Raw genomic sequence first — 23,738 nt, 5'->3', positions numbered from 1 at the left:
TTACTTCGAATAATGATTACGTATTCCGGTGAATGAACTTTTGGAATCGTTGGAGTTTTTACGTTGTAATCGGTATCGTTAGCGTGAGCGTCCGTCCGCAATAGTAATCTTGGGCATATATTTTGTTTACCAAAAATATATTGTTGTTTGTGTTATTTTCTGTGTCGAATGATATGTTAATATTATAATTGTGCGTATATCATGGTTATATTTTCTTCAGCAGAAAAGTAATGTTGTATTTTGCATGCATATGTTAATATTTTTATCTTCTGTCATACTGATGGTGTAGTTATTGTAGCACGGTGAAGGGGTACATTTATTCCTCTATTCAAACATCAGGTGTTTAAGTTTAACGCCTTATGACTCTTATGAACTTCCTTCCCGAGGTTATTAGAGACGTTCAAAAACACGAGCATAACTTGTATGAGACTGTTGACAAGGAAAGTTCTATTCGTGTTGTTCACGACAGTATGGACTCATCGGTGACGGTGGGGACACGACTCAGAACCTTGGCCAACTCCTCCCCCCTGATCATAAACCTTATAGCACCTGAATCCAGGTACCGACATAAGAGTCATTTCAGAAGGACAAAAAGACAAAGAGTTGCACAAATGAAACCATTATACATAATATGATATTCAATATACATATATTTATTTCTTCTTAATTTCAATTTCAAAATCCATTAAAAGCAATGTACAAAATATTTATATACAAATATATATCTATACAAGTATTCATGCAGGAAAAAAAAACTATCCTGATTCAAGTGCGAACACTATTATTACATGGACAGACACTCGTCTGATCGGATTAAAACACTCAAGCATATTCAAAGGATGGTTTAACACTGGAACCTGCCAATGATGCTTGCGGAGGGCTTGGTAAGTCTGAAAAAGAAAAGTAATGCAAAGTCAAAATAAACACTGCACATAAGTACATATATATATATTGACATTTAACCCGTAAGTAGGCGTGTGGGGTATGGTATACCCCAAATAGTTGATTTCTGATTTTCTTCAAGGTTGGTTACACAGTTGTGACATTCAGAACCTTCCTGAACTAGAATAAATATTCTACTAAGATGAAATGCATCACTGTTCGGGAAGCTATCAAACTGTGAAAGCGTCCTACAGTGGCTGGGACTATGGTATAACTCCACGCGCCTACTTACGTTTCTATTTTCTTAAAAATAGTTCTCAGTTCTTTTTTAGTTTGATATGCGATAATAAGATTTAATATCATCAATCTTTGTTGCCTACTGAGTTATGCACTGTTGTACTTTTCGTTAGTATGAAAGTTGAAGAAAGAAAAAAGAAATATCGTACACCCACACACACACACACACACACAAAAAAAAAAAGCTCGTCTTCAAAAACTTCTTAATAATGCTCTTGATTATGAAGCTGAGCGTTTATTTAGGGACTAGATTTTGGCCGAAGAGACTGATCAAGACAAAGATGAAATGAACACAGAAAAAAAATACAATAAATTCCGGAAAAATAAGTTTGCAAACTGTTTGTGATATTTTCCTGGCGTAGTGAAAGAAAGAATTCCTGCGTATATATATTAGTTTCAAAGACCACTCAAGCACGACTACTCGCATTGATTGTTTATTTTACTTGTGGCGCTTCTTATGTTACTGCATGCGAATTTCTTTCATAAAACTCAGTGTTTTGATAGTGAAATACAAGAAACGTAAGAAGTATAACGAAAATACCATACTAGACACGAGTTAGATTTCTTACAATTATCATTACTACTGCTTTTACTAATAATACTATGATAACTATTACTAACTAGGAATAACAATGTGTATATTAGAAGTTTAGGTTTCTACTGTAAACGTAGTACGAAATTTACTGTAAAACTGAAATATTTTGAAACACTCACATTCTGATAATTAAAGTTTCTGTAAAATTAACCTCGAAAAAGTATAAAATTTTATTAGCTTTTCGTACTTCGAAAACTCATTCGTATATGATACTACCTCATTTTTGTATTTACAATATAATAATATTTCTGTATATTATTTCTATCTTATCTGTCTGCATTAACTTAACAGTTGAAACGTACAAAAAAGCAATATATTTATTTTTAGTTTTTGAAAGACAAGCTATTAACATTTAAGTTTGGCTAATCATTCACTCAAGGAGAAATGTTTTAAGAACTACTTTTAAAAAATATTTTATCAAAATTATCATGGTAACTAACATAAGAAATACAAAATATTTAATGAGGCGTAACAGATACCCCAACGTGCTTACTTATGTTACGAAATACAGCGCGCCTACGTAAAGATTGAAGTCATAGCATTAATTTTTCATTACGAATTAAAGAAAAGAAGAAAAGACATTATTTATTTATTGAACAAATTCCCAGATACAGCATAACTTTGCCATTTTACACAGGGACATGCTAACAAAAGAAAAAAAGCAACAACAACAACATAGAAAAAAAGAGTGTAAGAGTAAAACTATTCCGTCAAAGCTCGTTTAATTGCTCTTTCAAACACTGGGTAGCTCGAAAAAATGTCTACATCAGTTGTTACTTGATTATAACAGTTTGGTATTCTATAAAAAAGAGACCTCTGTATAACAGCCAACCTAGGACGGGCAAGATGGAATAGGTGGGTATTCCGGGTGATGCGGGAAGGGACACGTAAGGATAGTTCCTGAAGTAATATTTCCGATCTTAAGCTTCCATTAACTATTTTATGTAGATATTTCAGGTCAGAGATAATTCTGCGTACTTCAGGAGTCTGAATATTAAGATGTCGCAAGAGCTCCTTCTTAGATAATATTCGAAGTGCAGGAACACGAAAACGGACTATAGCGATGAAGAAATTGAGAACAGAATCAAGTCTGGAGAGATGTGTAGGTGTTGCCATGGCCCATATGGGAGAGCAGTATTCGATCTTGGGCGCTATTAAAGTCTTATAAAAAGTTGCTAATGAAGAAACAGTGCGTAGTTCGGTGAATCGATAAAGAAGTCCCAACATGCGCATTGAATTCTTTAGTATTGAGGAGATGTGGTCAGAGAAGGTGAGTTTTGAATCAAAGATGACACCAAGATTGTTATGACTAGCAGAATGTGTGATAGGGGAATCGTTGATATGGTATGTGGAGGGAACAGGAGACTTTTTCAAGGTAATAGTAATACTGTCACATTTCTTACTGTTGAGTTTCAAGTGCCACATTTCACACCAACCTGTAAGGTAATTTATGTCTTCCTGTAGAGCAATTGTGTCATGGAGACACGATATTTCTTTGTATAACTTACAATCGTCAGCAAAAAGCAGAAGGCCACTAGGTTGAGCAGATAAGTGCGTGTAGAGATCATCCATATACAGGACAAACAGCAGAGGCCCAAGCACACTCCCCTGAGGCACCCCTGAGATCACGGGTTGGGGGTTAGAAGTCGCCCCTGAAAGAACAACTCTCTGTTTACGGTCCTTCAAGTAGCTTGTCATTAGAGAGAGAAATTTGCCATGTACATTAAATCTACTGGAGAGTTTATGAAGAAGATGAATGTGACTGACAGAATCAAAGGCCTTCGAGAGATCAAAGTAGATAACATCTAATCGAGTATTGTTATTCATACATTTGATTGCACAGGAAAGAAGAGTACTTAAGTTTGAGAGACTTGAGCTTTTCGGTAGAAAGCCGTGCTGAGAACTATGGATGTAAGGTGAGGTGAATTTAAGTAGCCTGTCTTTGATTATTTTTTCGCAGATAATTGATATTACAGAAAGAAGAGATATTGGCCTATAGGAAGATACATGATCTTTAAGTCCTGATTTATATATTGGGGTCACGTGAGCTAGTTTCCAACTGGTGGGATAATACCCTTCCTTGAAGCATCTATTGAATAAGATAGATAAAGGAACCGCAATAACTGAAGCAGTTTTGTTGAGAAAGAGAGGACTAATTTTATCAGGTCCAAGTGATCTATGTGGAGATAACGATTGCAAGAGAGCCAGAACTTCGCCCGGGGTGGTAGAGAACTTCGCCCGGGGTGGTAGAGAACTTCGCCCGGGGTGGTACATTTATGGTAAAATGTATAGCGGGAAATTTCAAATTAAATTCCCTTTGGACTTACAACTGCACGTTAAAAATTTTGTATATGACTGGATGCAATAGCCAATATCAGTGTTTGAGGTGAGAGAGTATGAATTATCGGTTCTGATTTGCTGGTGTTTAAAGCGCAACATCACTAGGAAACGCCATATTGGCTTGAATGAGGATGAGTTAAAAAGAAACATATAACTTTTGTCTTATACTCAATTTGATCAATATACCTAAAAAGAACCACAAGGCTTTGTCCCTCCACCCCCTCTCACTTCAAATACTAGTCAAGTGTACTACTTCATCCCTTTGCTCCTCAGAATGGGTTTCAAAATATCTGCTAAAGAGTATAGGGTAGAAAAAAATAATAAGTTCCTAAGACTTATTACATATAATATAGAATAAGATCATATACTAGATATAAACTCAGAAAACTGTAGAATGACAAACTGACATTTTTCAAAAAAGATTTTTTCTCTTTATTTTAATTTAAAGAAATTTCGTTTCATCTACCTATTTCTTTATCTTCTTTTAATGTAATGGTATTAAAATTGATACTTTAGATTTTCCAAAGGCTTCGAAGGTATTTTTCTTAAGAAATAATAAAAAAGGAATAAATAGTATAAATTAATATAATGTAATGTATGTCAGCAAAGTTCGTGTTAACACACGAAGCTCTTAAAACGAATATTTTGATCCTGGTGTATATATAAATTTTATATTTTTTACTAGCAATGATCATATTTAAATGACAAATTGATTGGTACAAAGCACTTTGTTAATCGGATTTATGTGTGGTATATCTATTTATAAAGGTTTCATACCATTATTAAGGCGTAATTTTGTGTAACAGTCACGTGCATGTTATTTCAATGGAGTCGAAACTGTGCCGAGAGTTTTAAAATGATTTTTTTTTTTTTTTAAATATAAAGCTATCTACCTATCACTGTTAACTTGTATTAGATATAATACGGGATTTGCATAAAGTACATTTACCTTTCAACCAATCTTTTGATTTGACCAGAAATTTCATTACACAGCTTTCAAGACTGACAAGGACAACAACCATTTTTTTTTTTTTTTTTCAGAATTGGAAAAAGCCGCAGCAAACTATGAGGTCATCTCTATTCTTTTTATATTTTTTGCTTATGCCTATTTGAGGAACGCCGATAGCATAAATGTCTATTAGAGTTTCGTTGTCGCAGTTTGAACGAATTTATGAATATTAAATCAACTCTTACTTCTAAAATTGCCAGAATATTTTTTTTTCTATTTTGTCACTATATTACAATCGTAAAATTCCTTTGCCACCACAACTGCTTTTCCTTTGCAAATATTTCCCGCCTTGGACGAAATATTGGAATTGGAATTCTAATGTTGTGTATGACTCACCTTCCTCGTAAGTGGTATTCTTTGATGTGGAAGCACAGAAGTCGAATTACCATTATGAAAAATATATTATCCAAACAAACTGCACAAAGCCTGATTTTTTCTAACTAAACGTATATACTGTTCTTTTAAAGCATACTCAAAAATACATTTAATTAATCTAAACTACTTTAATTACCAAGTTTTACTTTCTAGAAACTTTCTAGTTACTTCTGTTTTTTAAATATATATATATATATATATATATATATATATATATATATATATATATAACATTTATATAGTAAATTGTCCATAGATATGCAATATTGGGTAATTTTTTTTAAGTATCATGCTTTCTGTTTCTTGGGCTTGAAAGGAAAAAGACTGGTAGAAAATAAAATAACAATAATAAAAAAATAAGCACTTAGAAACCATGATTCTAAGAGAATGAAATTTTATGCACGCACTCTATATAAGCAGAATGATTTTCAAAAATATCAAAGAGTAGAGTATAGGCCGGAGGTATATAATAGGTTCCCAAAGACCTGATATAAAGGTCATATACTACATATAAACTCATAAAACTGTCAAAATGACAAACTTATTTTTTAAAAGTTTTTTTTTTTCTTTTTTAAAATAAAAAAAAATCTGTTTCATTTAGACTGTTTCTATATTCGTACAAGGATCCTCAACTATTGACAGAATATATAATTTGTAGCAAGAAATCACACATGATACTTTTATAAGCTCCTCTAGTTATAAGGCAAACCTGCATTTCATGGAGGATTGTTCAAAAATGTAGGATATCCTCCTGGGAAACAACACTTTACGTTTTTCTACCAAACATCAAAATTGATTTAGATTTATCGCCAATTGCATTAATTGGTTTGGAGTATAATGTCCCATTTCAGCACCGAAGCTATACGAGGTGAGACTTGGGCTGGCAGACTGGATCACACGCCGTCCGATACATGCTTAATGAAGAACATATAACATAACCGTGCACGTCAAGGGAGTTGACGAACGAACTTGGAAAGTGTTTTAGGAAACACAGAGTGTGGGCGAGCACGGTTCTGTTGGAAGAGCATATCTCTGATAATGCAGGAACAGATTTGGATGATATTCAGGATGTCGTAGGTCGATATGATTGAAATGACCGGGTCAGAAAGTAATTTCCAAAAGAAAGGAAAACAGCTATAATGCCTGGGTTAATGAAAATTGTCACCATCTGTAACCATACACTTCGACTGGATTCTCTGACGAAAGAAGTCTTAGAGTCTGCGATGCGATAAAGTTCTCAACCGTGCATTGCACCGCCCAATCGTCAGGGAAGATCTTCCTCCAAAAAAGTGATCGAGATTCCGGACGAGGTGATGGTAAGTGGTAGAGATGTCGAGGGAATACAGTGGCTGAGGAAGGGTTTAATACTAAAATCCTGGAAAACCTGCATCGTCCTTCTATGTGGGCGAGCATTGTCACCAACATACGGATCATTGGGGGATACTTGTGGATAAGTTTGTGGTGTATTTCATAGAGTTCAGCACTGTAACGATCTGCATTGATAGCTTCATTTCGCCTGAGGAAGATATGATGGATCACTTCCACCATAGACAACCATACCAGCAGCAACGCATTCTGTAAAGATGGTTTTGGAAACAGTCTTGGACCTTAATCACTATCCAACGATTCTCATGACCGTTTACGATTGTCATAGCTAATACATTTTTCATCTGGAGTGATAATTCGATGCAGGAAACTTTGCCGGTTATTCCGTACACTCACTCAGATCACTGGACATCTCCAGACCATCTCTGGTGATTCTTGTGGTACTCATGACTCCAACTTTTCTTTTTTATTTTTTATTTTTATTTTACATTAGCGATTGTACGTAACCTCCGAATGACAGTGATACGATGTATGCCTGACTCGTCTGCACTTGCACGAACACTTACAATGGTCTGCTACCACGGTGTTCCCTGAGATGCTTAACCATGGAAGATAATGCTGGCCGTGCTTACGGAGCTCATTTTGCAATACTATGTCACCGAAATGAAATTTGACTAAACAACGGCGAACAGCGCGTTCAATCGCCTTTCCAACCCAAATCCACTGTTAATTTCTTTTTCGGCTTCGTATGCAGAATATCTCAGTTTGAAGTCATGAAAAATCATTCACAATTGTGTGTGTTCTTCATGGTGCACTTTTTATGAACTTGTTCAACAAGGCATTGACTTTTTACTGTTTGGGTAGCCAAGCTGTTTGCTGAAAGTGTACTGCGCTCGTAAAGTTAGACACGTGACCTTAATCTATCCTTGTCTTGTGTTCCTGATGTGAGCTTCACCGAGAAGTTAAAGCGGATATTTCAATCGCAGCAACCTAATATTTCACTGGTCAACGTTTACTACGTGAACAGTAGAAACAATAGGCTATGGCTCTTCATACTATAATCCCGCGCATTCACTGTCAAATAAACCATACAAATGACTCCGTAGCGCCGAGGCGGAAGAGGCTCTCATCACTAAACATAATGTTGCACCATTTATTTCTCCAAATTACTTCTTTCCGCTATACCATTGAAGGCAAACTGTACGGTGATGACCCGTGAGGGGAAATTAGCGAGTGGCACTTGTATTGTAGTCCTGCATTCAACAGGCGGTCCTAAGCATCATTGGTGATGGAACATTAGTCCTAATCTTTCATACTGTTGCCACGCGATCTGCAATGGCAGCTCACTGATGCGGCGGTTGAGGTGTACATTCGCATGTTGTTGCCACGAACTACCAGGCTAGCGTGTATCTGCACCTTCCTCTAATCAACGGTGCCAATATTGATGGATACTTTTCCCGCAACGTGTTGCGCAATTTTGCGGAACAACCACCTGGGTTCCTGCAGAGCCAGTATACGCTCTTGTTCAAATTTCGTTAAGTGCACGATCTAAGCTCGCTTACACCGTCCTGGCATATCTCCAACGTTCACTCCCAATTTAACACACAGTACTAACTGGAAACATTTTGGTACGTCACTAACTGACGCTGCGAGCTCGAAACTGCCATGACTAGTATTAAGTTTCTACACCGTTCACAGTTCAGCTCTGTTGGTCACTTGCATGTACAGCCCTCTACCAGTAATCCAGCAAATATGGCGTCTCTACGTCACTTTCTTGTGGATGTTTATTTTTCATTTATATCAAAAAGAAACACGGTGGCTCAATGATAGAGTGCTCACCTATCGTGCGATCCGAACTCGCTCCAAATGAGCTTTGCAGTGGAGAAATACCGTGTACGTAGGTTTTCCCGGAGTTCTGCTGTTTCCTTATACTTTCATTTCACCATTATCATCCATCTCATTATCACCGCCCCCCTTAGTTTCGGAGCATAATAGCGGGACGTTAAACCAAAAGAATGAAACTAACATATCTACCAATATATTTACAAATAATAGTTGATTCGCACAATATAGCAAAGATTTCTGCACTGCGCTTGTAAATTAGAATTATTAATAATTCAAAGACTTCAACATACATACAAATTTTAAGACATACAGACCTTCTAATGTGAGGATATCTAAATCCGAAAGATTTAACCCCACTCTGGTATTTTGACCAATAGCTGTAGAAGGCACTGTTGTAGGAGATATAGGAGAAGCAGCAGGTGGCTTCGGAACATCACTTAACAACAGCTGACTTAACTCATCCTCAACATCAACATCGGGTCCAACAGGCTGAGAAAGTGTTGCCTGCAAATCATCATGAAGCTCCAGAACCTATATCAAAACAATAAGTAAACCGGAGTAACAATTAAAAAAAGTGCAACAGAAGCAATTATACAAAGGTGAAAAAATGGAGGCAAGCATTATCGTTATGTGAAGTAATAAACACAAATAAGGAGAAGGCATACGCAATGTATGCTATCTGGTTATGTATTCTACTCAAGGGCAGAAAATGTTTAAATATTGTGACTATGCCCGAAAGAAGTTATAATAATAATAATAATAATAATAATAATAATAATAATAATAATAATAATAATAATAGTAATAATATTATATACAGTATATATATATATTTACTACTTTCGATTGGATAACTATGTTTTTTAAAATGAAAATGGCCAAAATATATCAATAATAAACCATAATATTTAAAATTAACGCACAAAGAATTTCGACTGGAGAATTAAGGGAATCCACAGAGGTAATAAATATTTAAAGCTTTATAGGTATAACTGCCAGAAGTGGAAATTGCAAAAACTTTCTGATAATTGAGTATTGTATGATTATAGCGTTAGAAATGTTTTGTTCTGTAACGCTAATTTCTGCAATTATGTTCTAAATTTCTCCGTCACGGGTTGTCCTCACTAGTAAAATGAAACAAGTTTAAATTTGATATTTTGTACTAATATAATAAATTTAAACGTTCAAAACTTCGATTTAAAAAAATTGATGTTATTTTGGCATAACATCAATGGCATACAAATTGATGTTTTGGTTTCCTTTTATGCATTTTCAACAATCATATTGCACATTCATCAAAATGGTCTAAGCTGCTGTTCCTTATTAGTACCGTTTCTATTTGATTTTCTCCTTTTACTAGATACACGAAATCAACTTATTTAATGTTTTACTTTGCGAATTCGTACGCTTTAAAGTTTGCCTTCCTGAGTTATGAACTAAACACACTGAAATGCATTATAACCATAGCTGAAAATAATCATCATTATGGACAGCTAAGGATTGCAGATGACGTTTATGATATGAAAATGTTATGCTATCGGTCTGTAAAATACTCCACAATGATATATTTTCCTGATTTGTTTTATCTAATATAAAGATAAAAATGATGAAAGGTCATTATTGTAAGCTTGATATAAAATGGAACACATTCTATATGGCTATCATTATCATGCACTAAGATGGAGATGCATTAAGGAGTGCTAAGATGAAAATAAGGAATAAGTTCTATAATTGTTTATTCACAAAACAATTTTTTTTTTTTTTTTTTTTTTTTTTTTGTCTGTGCATACTAGGATGCAGTACTTAATATTAGAAATATAGCAACAAAGGAACAGCGTGCAATCATAAATATTGTGCATTAATTGGTTACTAGTTTACTTGTTTAATTTCAAATAAAGTAAATGGAGTACATTGCAATTTACGTTTCTAACTTTGAGTTAAAGTAATTATTTCTACAATTTTTAACTATGATAATGATAGACTAATTTTTGTACACAAAGTTCAATTGAAATAAACACATATTTTATTAAAGTACTTCTACGATGTCTTGACGTGCTTAGCACCACTTTGGTACGAGAATTTTGGAATCTACTCAATAATTTGGAATTTATTAAATAAGCTAAAATTTTGTGTTGCACAATTTAAAAGATTTTGAACAATTGCAGCAAGAACTTATAATTTATTTACTTGCTGTCTTTGAACGATCTGGCACTAATAAAGTTAGGGTGAATAGAAGATTTAACTAGTACAAAATTGTAACGCACGAATTCCTATTGTTAAATATCTTCATCTAAAACCCTTTCCTAGTTAGCTGGGGTTGGCTTTACAGATTGCTGACCTCCACCTTTCTCTATATTGCGTCGTATTCACTGAGGCACTACACTGCGTCATATCTTCCTTCACACATCAATCCACTTCTTTTTTCGTCGGCCTCGCGCTCGTTTTTCATTCAGTTCTATAGCATCCAGTCGGTGAGCTACACATTCCAAAGGTCTTACATTACCAAACAATAGAAGTTTACTTTTTGCAGTTTTTTCACTACTGGTTTTATCTTTACTGCTTCTTCGGTATTTTTCATGATTTTGTCCTTCATGCACAGTAACATCTTCATTTCAGCAGTATGCAACTTCTGCTCCTCTCTCTTCTTCATCGTCCGACATCCAGCTCCGTATAAGATGACAGGTATCACTATTGTTTTCTAAACTTTTCTTTTAAGGTGTATCTGTACTCTATGGTCAGACAGTGTTCCTCCCGCTTCTCTCCATTTTGTGAAACTCTGCTAATTCTGCCGTTTACGTATTGCATTTTCTTGTAGTGTTGATCCCAAGTACTTGCATTTCTTCGTCATTATCATTTATTCTTCTTCGCCCAGTCGTATTATTGTATTTCCGATTTTATTTATGCTGAATGGGCAATGGAGATATTCTGCATTTGTATTGGTTGTACTAATTCTAAACCTTTTGCTGTTCAATGATATTCTTTATAAATAGATCCTGTGGCACTCTATCGTACGTTTTCTCCAGGTCAATGAATTCCATATGGAGATCTTTCTGCTATTCTCCGTGTAAATATTGCATCCACTGTCGACCGCTCAGGCAAGACTTCAAATTAGCTCACTGTTATTTGAGTCTCTTCCTTAATCACTCTCTCCCAGAGCTTCATGCATGGCTCATGACTTTTATTCCCCTGTAGTTGCTACACTCTTGCACATCGCCTTTGTTTTTGAACACCAACACAACGTAGCTGCTTCTCCGTTCTTTTGGCATTTCTCCAGAATCCAGTATCTTATTGTTTGTGTTTATACCAGCTACACACCTTCATTCCTGCAGATGGTGCTCATTGGATATTTCAGAACAATTCTTTAATTCCAGGAACTACTAACTGTGCGAGCATCCACACTGTTCTATCTCTCCTTTCAACATAATCTAAATATCATAATACAAGGTGCGGCCCTCAGTTGACAGTAAAAGTACCACTTTCTCTGCAAAAGTTATTGTATCTTTATTTTCCACTTTTCTTTTTTCGTTTTCAACTTATATGGCTGCGTATGTAGTAACATTCAGCAACCATTAACCTACCAAGAGTTGTTTGGACCACCTCTTTGGCAGTTCTTGACACAAGGATTTTAAGCTTTAAAACAGTATATAACTACATGATGCTGATAATAATACGATACTAACCTCTTCCACTTCATCCATTGCATTTGCTACATTTTCTTGCGTTAATCCAGCTTCATTGAACGTTTTCTTCAGAGCCACAACACCGTATTTGTAACATTCCAAGACCTGCAATGGAAAATAAATATATATATATATATATATATATATATATATATATATATATATATATATATATATATATATATATACACTATCGATTTAATATCTACAGTTCCAACTTATCATTTCACTTTAGACACACATTCATTTGATACGTTCATTATTCGCAACATATCTTATTCTTATTTCTATAAATTTCTTATGCGAAGAATAAAGAAAAGATAGAAAATGGCTCACATAAGCAAATGCTTGAGTATGAGACTGATTCTCGTATTTTATTTGTTTTCTTACCATGACATACGAAGTTTATAATTCTTACTTTTAGTGAACAATAGTTTTTCAAATACTTTTTGATTCTTTTAACCACTGTAAAATTAACTTTTTATATACTTTGAAATTACTTTCCTCTTTGATTCGGAGTGGGAGTTCATTATAGATCTTCGGAGCTCTGTAATACGTTTGATATTGAGTTATAGATTTACTGAATCATCAAAGATTTTAAATGAGTAGGGTAAGCAGCACTCCAAATTAATATACCATATGTATATTACTTTTTACAAGAGCATAATATATAGTACGTAATATTTTTATGCTTACAATGTATCGTAATTGAACTAATTTATATGACAATTTTCTTAATATTGTGGTGATATGTGTAATGAGAAGGCCGTTTTAGATGCTTATCAATAAATATGCCCAAGCATTTTACTTTATTTTCATTAACAAGAGGACTACAATTATATTTTTCAGTATTCTGACAATAATGCAATTTTAGTGACATGTTTTCCTGCTGTCCTGTTAAAGTTGGCGAAAACGTTATGTACCTTGATATATATATAGTGTATTTAATACTAACTGATGATTATCAAGCCATTGTTTTACTTCCTTCATTTCTGTTTCAGTTTTCTTGAATAGATCTGTCCATGTTTTAATAGTAAATATGTGAGGTATCATCAACAAATGATTGTATATGCCCGTCCATTTTTAAATTACACAAATCATTTATATAAATGAAAAATAATATTGGACCTAATACAGTTTCTTGTGGAACTTCTTGTTTTACATATGAATAATTGCTTTGAAAATTACCTATTTGGACGGCCTGTTTTCTGTCTTTCAAATAATTGCTTGATAGCGATATACCCCTTATTCCACATCTTTCTAGTTTGTTTAAGACAGTTTTGTGTGATATTGTGTCGAATGCTTTAGCTAGGGCTAGGAAAACTGCAATTACTTTTTCAGCTTTATCAACAATTTTACAAACAATCTCTGTTAAATTATACACCGCATCTGATGTACTTTCATTTTTTTAAAATCCATATTGATTTGAAGACAAGAATTCATTTTGGTTAAGAAAATTAATTAATCTTCTCTTTATACTTTTTTCTAAAAGTTTAGCACAGTTACTGAGGATTGATATAGGTCTATAGTTATTAGGATCGGCCTTTGAGCCTCTTTTATATATAGGTTTTATTACAGCAATCTTGAAATCATCAGGAAATACACCTGTTTCTAAGCTTAGGTTAAAGATATATTGCAAAGGTTTTAATATATTTGATTTCGTATGTTTCAATACACTTGCTGATAATCCATCTATACCAGATGTTGTTTTTGGTGATAATTCATTTATGAAGCGTTCAATTTCCTGTTCAGTAATTGGAGTAAAAAAAATATAGAGTTTACTACTTTAGTTTGGAGGATTCAAATTAATATCTATTTTATCATCGATCTCTTTGTTAACTATTTTTTTGCCGACACTGGAAATATACTCATTTAAACTTTCGACTATTAACATTGGATCACGTTCAAACGTTACTAGACCATTTTTAGTATGTAGTTAATTTATTTCTACAAATTTCTTGTTTGTTATTACCTTCCATAATTTACTAATATTGTTTTTTATTACATAATGTAATTTGTTTTCTATAGTAGTCATTTTTAACTTCTTTTATTAATTGTGTAAGTTATCTTTATACCTTCTCCTTATACCTTTATACCTTATACTCCTTAAATTCTAAATCGTTTTGGTTTTTTAATTACTAAACGACTTAATCTATCTCTTTCTCTTATTGGGTTGACTAATCCTTTTGTTATCTATGGTTTTTATTTTGCGATATTTACTACTTACTTTTTTATTTTTACTGTTAATACATGAAAATACAATTCTTCATTATTTGGATGAAATTGGAAGTTGCAATATTAACAAAATTACTCTGTATTATCTGATTCCAATTGCATTTTTTTTCAATTCTTCCTTTAATAAAATATAATCTATAATTGTTTGATATGACACTTTTTTCCATCTTTTGCATTGTAATGGGAATATTTATACTAGTGAGAAAGTGGTCAGTTGTACTTGTTTGCAACACAGATGAAGTGACATTCAATAGACTTTGGTGTTTTAAAAAATATTATCTATACAAGTCTTACTATATTCTGTAGCTCTAATGTGTTTGCTTATGCATGAAACATGACCATGACTGTAAAGGAAGTTTAAATACGTCTCTATATTTTCGCACTATTATTACAGCTAGTATATTTTTATGAGAAAATGCTAACACAATTTCTTTCAATCATATTTCTACAACTATCAAAACTCTCATTCTTAATATTCCCTCCTCATCTTTACCCCAATCCTCAACATGAATAACCATTTGCAAAATTATTGCCACACTCTTGTAACGCAGAACTTTCGAGCAAAGACAGGAAATGATACCTAAATAGAAATTACTATATTGGCAATTCTCATTGTCAGTGCTATTTACTTTTCTAGTTATATCAGATAATTTAAAAAGTATTGAGTCTTTTGCGCTCCAAATGGCGTCAATGTTTCAAATCTAAGAATATATGATTGCAGTGGGTCAGGCTAAACGTCATTTGAAAGATGACAGTTGAAGTTAGTAACGTCTCATACAACCTCGCTGCTAAAAGGGACGTTAAACTCAAAATTAACTCAACTTAACTAACTGAAGTTAGTAGATGTGCAAAAAAAAATGTAGGGGTTCTTATAATCGGACGTAAGATACTGCGCCGTCAAGATGAATGAACTTTCCGCAAAACTGAACTACATTTTACAATTTTATATTGATAAAGGCACAAATGCTGCACAGACTAATAAAGAAATTTGTGCTGTTTATGGAAATGATTCATTATTAAAAGCTATAGCCAAAAGATAGATCAGTCGCTTTCATTATGGAAATTCCTATGTTCAAAATGCTCTTCGCAATGGGTGACCAATCACAGCAAAAATTGAGGATATTGTGGCAAAAGTCGAGCAAGATTGGCATGTGAGAAGTCATAACATCGCCACTGACCTAAACATCCATAATCAAACAGTGATAAACCATTTGGAGACAGCTGGATACAAAAAGAAGCTCGACGTTTGGGTGCCACATGATCTGACTTAAAAACATTTACTTGATCGAATGTCTATCTGAAATGTAATGAACTCGAGCCATTTCTGAAGAGGTTGATCACGAGTGATGAAAAATGGAACACAAAGCAAGAATGTGCGAAAAAGATCGTGGTTAAAACGTGGAGAAGCTCTAAAGTCTGTGGCAAAGTCCACACTGACACCCACGTAGGTAAGCTTTGTGTTTGGTGAGATTGGAAGGGCATCGTGCATCACGAGCTGCTGCTGCCGGACAGAATGTTAGACTACGACCTAGGAATTCAAAACAAATCGCTGAAATTGGTCAACAGAAAGTGTGTTATACATCACGCTGACAAGGTCACACCCAATACATCTTTAACAACCCGTCAAGAATTGAGAAAACCTTGTTGAAAGGTTTTAATGCGTTTACCGTGTAGCTCGGACCTGGTGACGTGAGACTATCATTCCCTGAATGGTGTTAAGTTAATTTAAATAGAAAGTACGTGAAAAACCACGTGCCACAATTTTGTGACCAGAAACCACAAAAAATCTACAGAGACTGGAGTACAGTATTGCCAGAAAAATGGCAGAAGGTCATTGAACAAAATGAAATATACAGGGTCCATTCTGAAAGTATCCGAACTGTCCTCAGCGCGGAGTGACAATTGGACGAGGGTGCGGGTATGCAGCACCAACTGGCAGTGGAGACCCTAACCTTCAAAACAAGGCCTGGCTCAGTCGCCTGCAAACAGTGATTGAGATGCTATCGGTCGTGTTGTGTACACTGAAACAACGTCGTATTGAGAATTTGTCTTTGGTGATAATGCAGCACACTTTGGAACAGCACTACGCTGTAAAATTTTGTGTTAAATTGAAAAAAAAAAAAAAAACTTTACGGAGACTTTTAACCTTGCTACGGGAGGCTTACGGCGAGGAAGTGACGTTCTAGGAAGGGCGTGAGGTGATCGAGGACGAATAACGCTCAGGGAGGAAAATGTGTCATCAAAAAAGGAGGAAAATGTGTTCCGTGTGAAATCTCTCTTAGATAAATACAGGGGTTTAAGTCTCCATGTGATTGCAAAGTAGGTGGAAGTGGCGAAAACGCAGGTTTTTGAAATAGTTACCGGAAACTTTAACATGCGAAAAATCTGTGAAAATGGTTCCGAAGATTTTGAGGAACAATCAAATGTTGTATCGTGTGCGAATTTCCCGGGAAATTATGGAACATGACGAAACTTTTCTCGGCCGAGTGATAACCGGGAATAAAACCTCGCTTTTCCAGTACAGCCCCGAAAGCAAGAGACGAAGTTCAGAGTGGCACACCACCGCGTCCTCTCGTCAAAAGATGGCCCAGATGTCCAAATAAAAGATGCTCATTGTCTTTTTCGACGCGAAGGGGGTCGTGCACAAAGAGTTTGTACCTGCTGGACCACCGTGAATGCAGCTTACTAAAAAAACAGTGCTTGAGGGTCTCCGATAGAGGATCCAGTACGACCGTTCTGACATCGCCAACGGATGAGTGCTTCACCACGACAATGCGCCGACTCTCACAGCGCTGTTGGTAAGTGAGTTTCTGGCCAAGGTACGCGTGGCAACGCTGCCTCATCCCCTTACAGCTCGTACTTGGCACCGGCCGACTTCTTTTTAATTCCCAAGATAAAAGGAGTGCTCAAAGGAAAGCGTTTTGCGTTAATTCAAGATGTTCAAGATGCCACGACCGCAGCATTAAGAGGGTGTCACTCAAGGATTTCCAGGTCTGCTACGAACAATGGAAATGTTGCTATACTCGCTATGTTGAGGCTCAAGGTGCCTACATTGAAACATATTGACAGCAGTTGAAATTGTCGTCAATAAATTGTTTGTAAATAAATAAATTCTGATACTTTCAGAACGGACCCTGTTTCATAATGTTATTTTCACATCACAATAAATGTATTTTCAATTTTGATCTGCAAAGGCTCAATACCTTTTAGACAACCTAATGTTAATACACAGTGCACCGGTTTATGCAGTTAGACAGAGTACTTGAGACAATAGTCGAACAAATATCTGTTTTATATTTCCGCCTTCTGGATCTTTATGCTTTCTATTGACATAAATTGTTTCAAAATGTTACGACTAATTTTGTCATTAACTATGTTATACTCATTGGAACGGTCTGTTTGGCTAAAGCTACTGCTTTATAAATTCACCTGAAGGACATTATCAAGCCTTTTACTTTTACCACTTTGTTATCACTTTTCCAACGCAAAAGCCAGGCCGGAATTAACATTAAATGAAAATTCTCGTGTTATGCCCTATAGACTAAAAAGAAAGATATACGAAAAAGAAAAGATTTTACAGAAGACACAAATAATGGGAACTGTTGAAAGAGCTCATATGAGATCAGTTTTCAGAATTTTATAACATTCTGATATATGGCGCAAGTATTTTAAATTATTGGTTTTAAGATAACGAATAGGAAAGTAAATCAGATCTTATAGTTTTACTTTGTCTGAGAAATGATGCTGCTTAGAAAGAATGTTCCAGGGAGAAATGAAAGTCAACGTGAATGCAACTTCGACAATAATGAGTGAAATCGAGCAGAAGTATATACCAGTATATAATATACGTTCGGTAGCCGTCTAGGCAAGTCATTTTTTTTTTTAATTCATGAATTCGAACGGAATAAAGATTCATAGGTAAGGCTTTCTTCTTTCGGCAAAGGATTGTGACCTTGACCTTGATTGTAACATAATATATCGCATAGTCAATGGAAATGGATGAAAGCCCAGCAGCATATTACCAGATGTCTCCTACACGTGCATAAGGAGCAATACGTCGCATGGCCTGACTTCAGTACGACCGTAGCGCCGAATGGGTCTGCATCTCCAACACAAACCAGTAGAATGAGAGGGACGAGACAGTGTATGTCAATCAAAGGGCTATTAAGGTTCATTGTGGTAGTGTTACTCGTAACAACATGACCCAGATACATCATCTGGATGACTTCCACACGAGAAATATCATCGAAAAACTGGAAAAATACGAAGTGTAATGAGTGGCTCCCAGGAGTTGTGTATTGTCCACAGCATTGTTTCACGTGCATCGTGAGCATTTCGACATACAGATAAGAAGTGGTAGTTGGCCACGGTCAACAACAAAGAAAGAGAGAGAGACAGAAAGAGACAGAGAACAAGTAACATACTAATGTATTTAAAATATGTTTACAAGAATGTCGAAGTATATTCTCCGCCATAAATCTTAAAGCTCTCTTTCGTAATTCAAAAACAGTTAGCAGTAAACTAGATCGTCAGAAAAGACTACCACATTTTAATTTCAAGTGGAAAAAAATCCAAAGCAAGTTGGGAGCATTTATATTTATTATTTCATTACAGTAAGAATTCTTAAGGAGCTCGAAAGCAGCATTCCTTACCTTACTATCTGACTCGGCTTCTTTAATCTTGTAAAGTAACTGCTGAACATTTTCCAAAGCTGTTGCTCTCTTTTCTATACATATCTCCAACCCTTTCTTCTTCCTTAAACTGAGTTTGGCCTGTTGCAATGAACACAACTGAATATTAGGTACTAATATATACACACACAGTTAGTACAAACGTTACCGCTATACATTTTATGAATAAAGCACTAAGCTTACAAGATATACACAATTAACCAGAAATACACAAGAGAAAATTGCAAAAATCTGAAAAATTTACAACACCTAACTACATTTTCCGTAACAAATATTTATTTTCTCGCAGATTTCAGCAAAATATGTGAGCTGATATTTTTCTACGGATTTATAAATATAATTTATTATACAAGGATGGTAGTTTGTTATAATATATATGACAACTGTTACACAACAGTAATAAATAAAACACAATATCTGGTGTGATTTAGGAATTTCATATGTTGGGAGGTGAAAAAAAAAGGATACACTACAGTTACCTACCATGTAACAGACTTTGAAAAAAAAAAAAAAAAAAAAGGCTATTTGTATATTTCACAGGAAGATTCACATTACTCGTCAATCTGTTACTGCATAGCGATAAAATAAAGTTTATACAATTAAACTTTCACTATATTTTCTTTCAATCGCGCTTACAGTTGGATGTGCTGTATTTCCTTGGAATATATATTAAACTAATTAACAAAATATGAGGAAAATTTGTACCATATAAATATCAGCAGGAGAACATCGTTTGGCATACTCTGCGATACCACAAGGTGAACAGTATTCCAACCCAACATAAAGTTCTATTTTTTAAAATGGTATTACGTCAGGTTATTATACATTTCGAATTTGAATGTTAAAACAAAAATCCACAATGCTACATTTACTATTCAGCGCTGCAAACTAAGACTAGGACGCTGCAGTATCACAAGTGCGAAAAACGCGACAATGCATATTCAAAGTACTTTAGTGTCTAATATTATGTTCATGATTTCGAATGAATACGAATAGTTACAAGGGATTGAAAATTTGACTTTTTCAAAAGCCTTTATTTCGAAAAACTGCTTAGATAAGTACCTCATGCAGTTACATAGATAGTATTTAATACAGAGGTTGGTTCATTTATATTGAGCCGAAGTCAATATGCATCTGTACCGCGCATGCGCAACCAATCGCCGTGAGATTGCCGTGAGATTGCCATGAGGCAAGCAACAGTATATCACTAATCGCCCAATAAAGCAGTGTGGCACGGCATCGCGCATCGTAGAAATGTGTAAAGTGTGTAATTTTTGTAGATCTTGTAATTTCAAGAATAGTATTATACGGAAATTTCCGGCACAGAACCCTAGGTTCACCACACCGACGTGAGCAGCTAGAAACCGGCCTCCCGTGAAGAGGATCCCATTGCTATTGCGGATGGTTTGGTGTAGGGGATTTACGAAAACTCTCACACATCGTGGGATGGCCAACAAATGCCGTACACCACAGGTGCAACATCAACCGCACCACTCACAGGGATTTACGCCCCATGATCGTTCGCAAGAGCAGTGTACACGCCGTCAATCCGTCACATGGCTGAGCGAAAAAGGAGCTGCTGGAGGCTATATCAACGTCACCTAGCAAGTGATAGGTGGAAGTTTGTTGTTATTCTTCATGAGGCGTGGATCTACCTAATAGGCTGTGGTAGTTTCTAGGGATGGCCACAACGATCCGGTTCCAGACCTGGATCCGAAAATACCGTTCCAAAACCGGATCTTAGGAACCTGTTCCAGACCTGGATACGAAAGCCCCAAAGACCCGTAAAGGAGGCTCAAAGTTCACCTTCAAAACACTGCAAAGAGGACCACGCGCTTGTGTCCTCCCCGCCCACACCCGCTTGTGCCACCCAGAAAAAAATTTTTGGTCCACCAGTAGGTATTTAGCCAAATGAGTTTGTCAGGTTGCCTGTTTAGCCAAAGATACATGCGGCCGCCGCCTGGGCGCCTGCCTGTCGCTTCTACCATTTCATCTAGCACTGTTCACTTCCTACCAGCACCTCGGGTTTAGCGTAGGGATGGCCACAAAGTTCCGCTTCTTGGAGATTCGGTTTTCAGAACCGGTTCCAGACTTGGATCCGAAAACCCGGTTTCGGAACCGGATCCGTTTAGAGCCGAAAACCGGTTCCACAAGGAACCAGTTCTGGACATTTCTAGTAGGTTAGTGCCATTACATAGAGACCAGTTGGTAAAGTGTTGCGGATTGTGATATGTTCTCATGAGATAATGAATCGATTGCAGAAAGCCATTTGTGGCTATTTACTACTATTTTGTTCTATGGCGATAAATGTAGAAATCAGAACTAAACTACTTTTGGTTTAAATACAGCTTCAACGGAGGAGATTAGACCTATTCTTGGGACGCTGAATCGCTCGCAGAAGCCGCATCTCCATATCTCTTACTGTTTTCACTCTATGGAAATCAGTATTGAAACCGTAATAACAAATTTGAACCACTTCCGGTTTTGGTAGAGTGTTATATATAGTCACGATATGTTGTCTTGAGATGCTGAATCGTTTGCATGAAACCGCTTCTCGGTATCTGTTACCGTTTTCGTTTTGTGATGATAAATATTGAAACTGGAAGTTATTAATTTTAACCACTTCCGGTTTGAATAGTGTTAAGGGAGGAAACAGATGGGTTCCTCCCAATCGATTGCAAATAAATACTTCTCGATATCTCTCAGTTTTTGCCCTATGGAAATCAGAGTTGAAACAGGACGTACTAGTAAATTTCAACCAGTTCCAGTTTTAGTAGAGTGTTGTAGATAGATTTGGTAGTGTGTTGAGACGCTGGATCGTTTGAAAAAAATCTCGCTGTTGCCGTTTTCGTTCTATGATGATAAGCGTTGAAACTGAAAATGGCTAATTTGAACCACTTCCGGTTTGAATAGAGTTAATGGATATGGGACCTATTTTTGGAACACTGAATCAATTGCACAAAACCGCATCTCGATAACTTATCGTTTTTACTATTACACCTGTTGATGGATAGAAGTACATACGAAGCAGTTCTGTAAATGAAATGGAATCTTTCAATTTTACGTCCCACGATTATGCCGGTTAGGCTAACAGAGACAATGATGATGAGAAATGAATGAAATGGTGGAATGAAGAAAGTGGGAGAACCCCGAGGAAACCCACACACACGGTGTTTGTTCATCATAAAGTTCACTTGACGCGAGCTGGGATCGAATCAGCACATCATAGTTTAGAAGTCTGAAAGGAATTGCTTTCCAAAATTCACTCCTAATCCCCCATTCCCCACCCTGAAAGAAATTACTGCTGGTGTCACCACTGAGGTTAAACATAATTAAAACAACTGATGTATATATCCACTAATTTGTTTAACGGTAGGCTATATTGAAAATGAGACACTACTAGATGGAAAATTTTATCATCAACACAATATATACGTATATGATGGACACTTTTAATGTGAATGTATAAAACGTGATTCTCAAATTAATAAAGAACTGACACTTCCAGAAACGTCTTCAACAATTAAGCTTATGACTGAATTTTCTCTTTTGATTCTGACGTGATACGTGCTGGTTATGTCACTCATTGACTGACTACCTTGACATTGTAGTCTGCGCCTCTCACTAGAGTCTGACGTCACGTTCGTGATGTGTTGTGGCTCGTTACGTCCACCTCTCGTGATGCACTCTACTCGGCTACAGTGTTGCCAACGAGTTTGCACAAAATCCCGCTAAATTGAAAACCAAAACCGCCAGAATTCCACCAAAAAATATCGCGATCTACAAATATAGCTAAAAATTCCGCTACACCTGAAAAAGCTGCATATTTTAATTAATTCCAATCTATGCACTAAAAGAATTAAAGCACAGAAGTACTTACCACTAATTAATTAATAGAGTTAATTCATCCTCCAATTCGTCGTCTTCAACTTGTACATTGGAGTACGTTGCATTTGTCATAGTATGAATGTTTTGTAATATGGAAATGGTAAATCGAAACCATGGCAGCACTTCCCGAGCCGTCTCAACCCTGCACGAGTAGTAAGAATACCATCCACCATCTCTCTTCCCATTTGCACAGAATGACAAACACAACGAACTAACACGAGATGATTGATTTCATTTTTAAAATTTAGTACACACCATTATTAACTCCCACCATGACATTAGCATTATTAGTCCCTAAACCGCGTAGTTTCTTCAAATCAAGCTCGAAATCTTTCAAAGCTACTTTTAGTACATTCACAATTGAATTAGCATCAGCCGATTGTAACTCGTAAATTCCTAAGTAAGTAGACACGACAGTAGGACGTGCATCAGAATAGTAAATGATACATAAACCTAGCTGTTTGACTACACCAATATCTGTTGATTCATCAAGAAGAATGCTATAGTCATAGTTACCAATGTCTTTCCGAAGACTCTCCTTAAACTATGGAAATAAAATATTCTTGATCATAGCA

At 35.7% G+C, this 23,738-nt stretch overlaps 1 protein-coding gene across 1 annotated transcript in view; it reads right to left on the bottom strand.

Annotated features, from left to right (window-relative positions):
• Positions 1 to 630: 630 nt before the first annotated feature.
• The window catches only part of LOC145690601 (charged multivesicular body protein 7), a 115,330-nt gene continuing 92,222 nt past the window's right edge, over positions 631 to 23,738 (bottom strand). Inside the window, exons 4-7 of the mRNA XM_081765659.1 lie at positions 19,237 to 19,356; positions 12,350 to 12,454; positions 8,984 to 9,200; positions 631 to 890 (exon numbers count right to left, since the gene is read on the bottom strand). Coding sequence (XP_081621785.1) covers positions 823 to 890; positions 8,984 to 9,200; positions 12,350 to 12,454; positions 19,237 to 19,356 — 510 coding nt within the window. The 3' untranslated portion in view covers positions 631 to 822. The remainder of the gene's footprint in view (positions 891 to 8,983; positions 9,201 to 12,349; positions 12,455 to 19,236; positions 19,357 to 23,738) is intronic.

This window comes from Thermobia domestica, chromosome 1 (assembly GCF_964235325.1).
Source record: "Thermobia domestica chromosome 1, izTheDome1.hap1.1, whole genome shotgun sequence".
Taxonomy (NCBI): domain Eukaryota; kingdom Metazoa; phylum Arthropoda; class Insecta; order Zygentoma; family Lepismatidae; genus Thermobia; species Thermobia domestica.
Note: the sequence above shows the minus strand (reverse complement) of the source record. Positions and strands in the feature narration are given on the sequence as shown.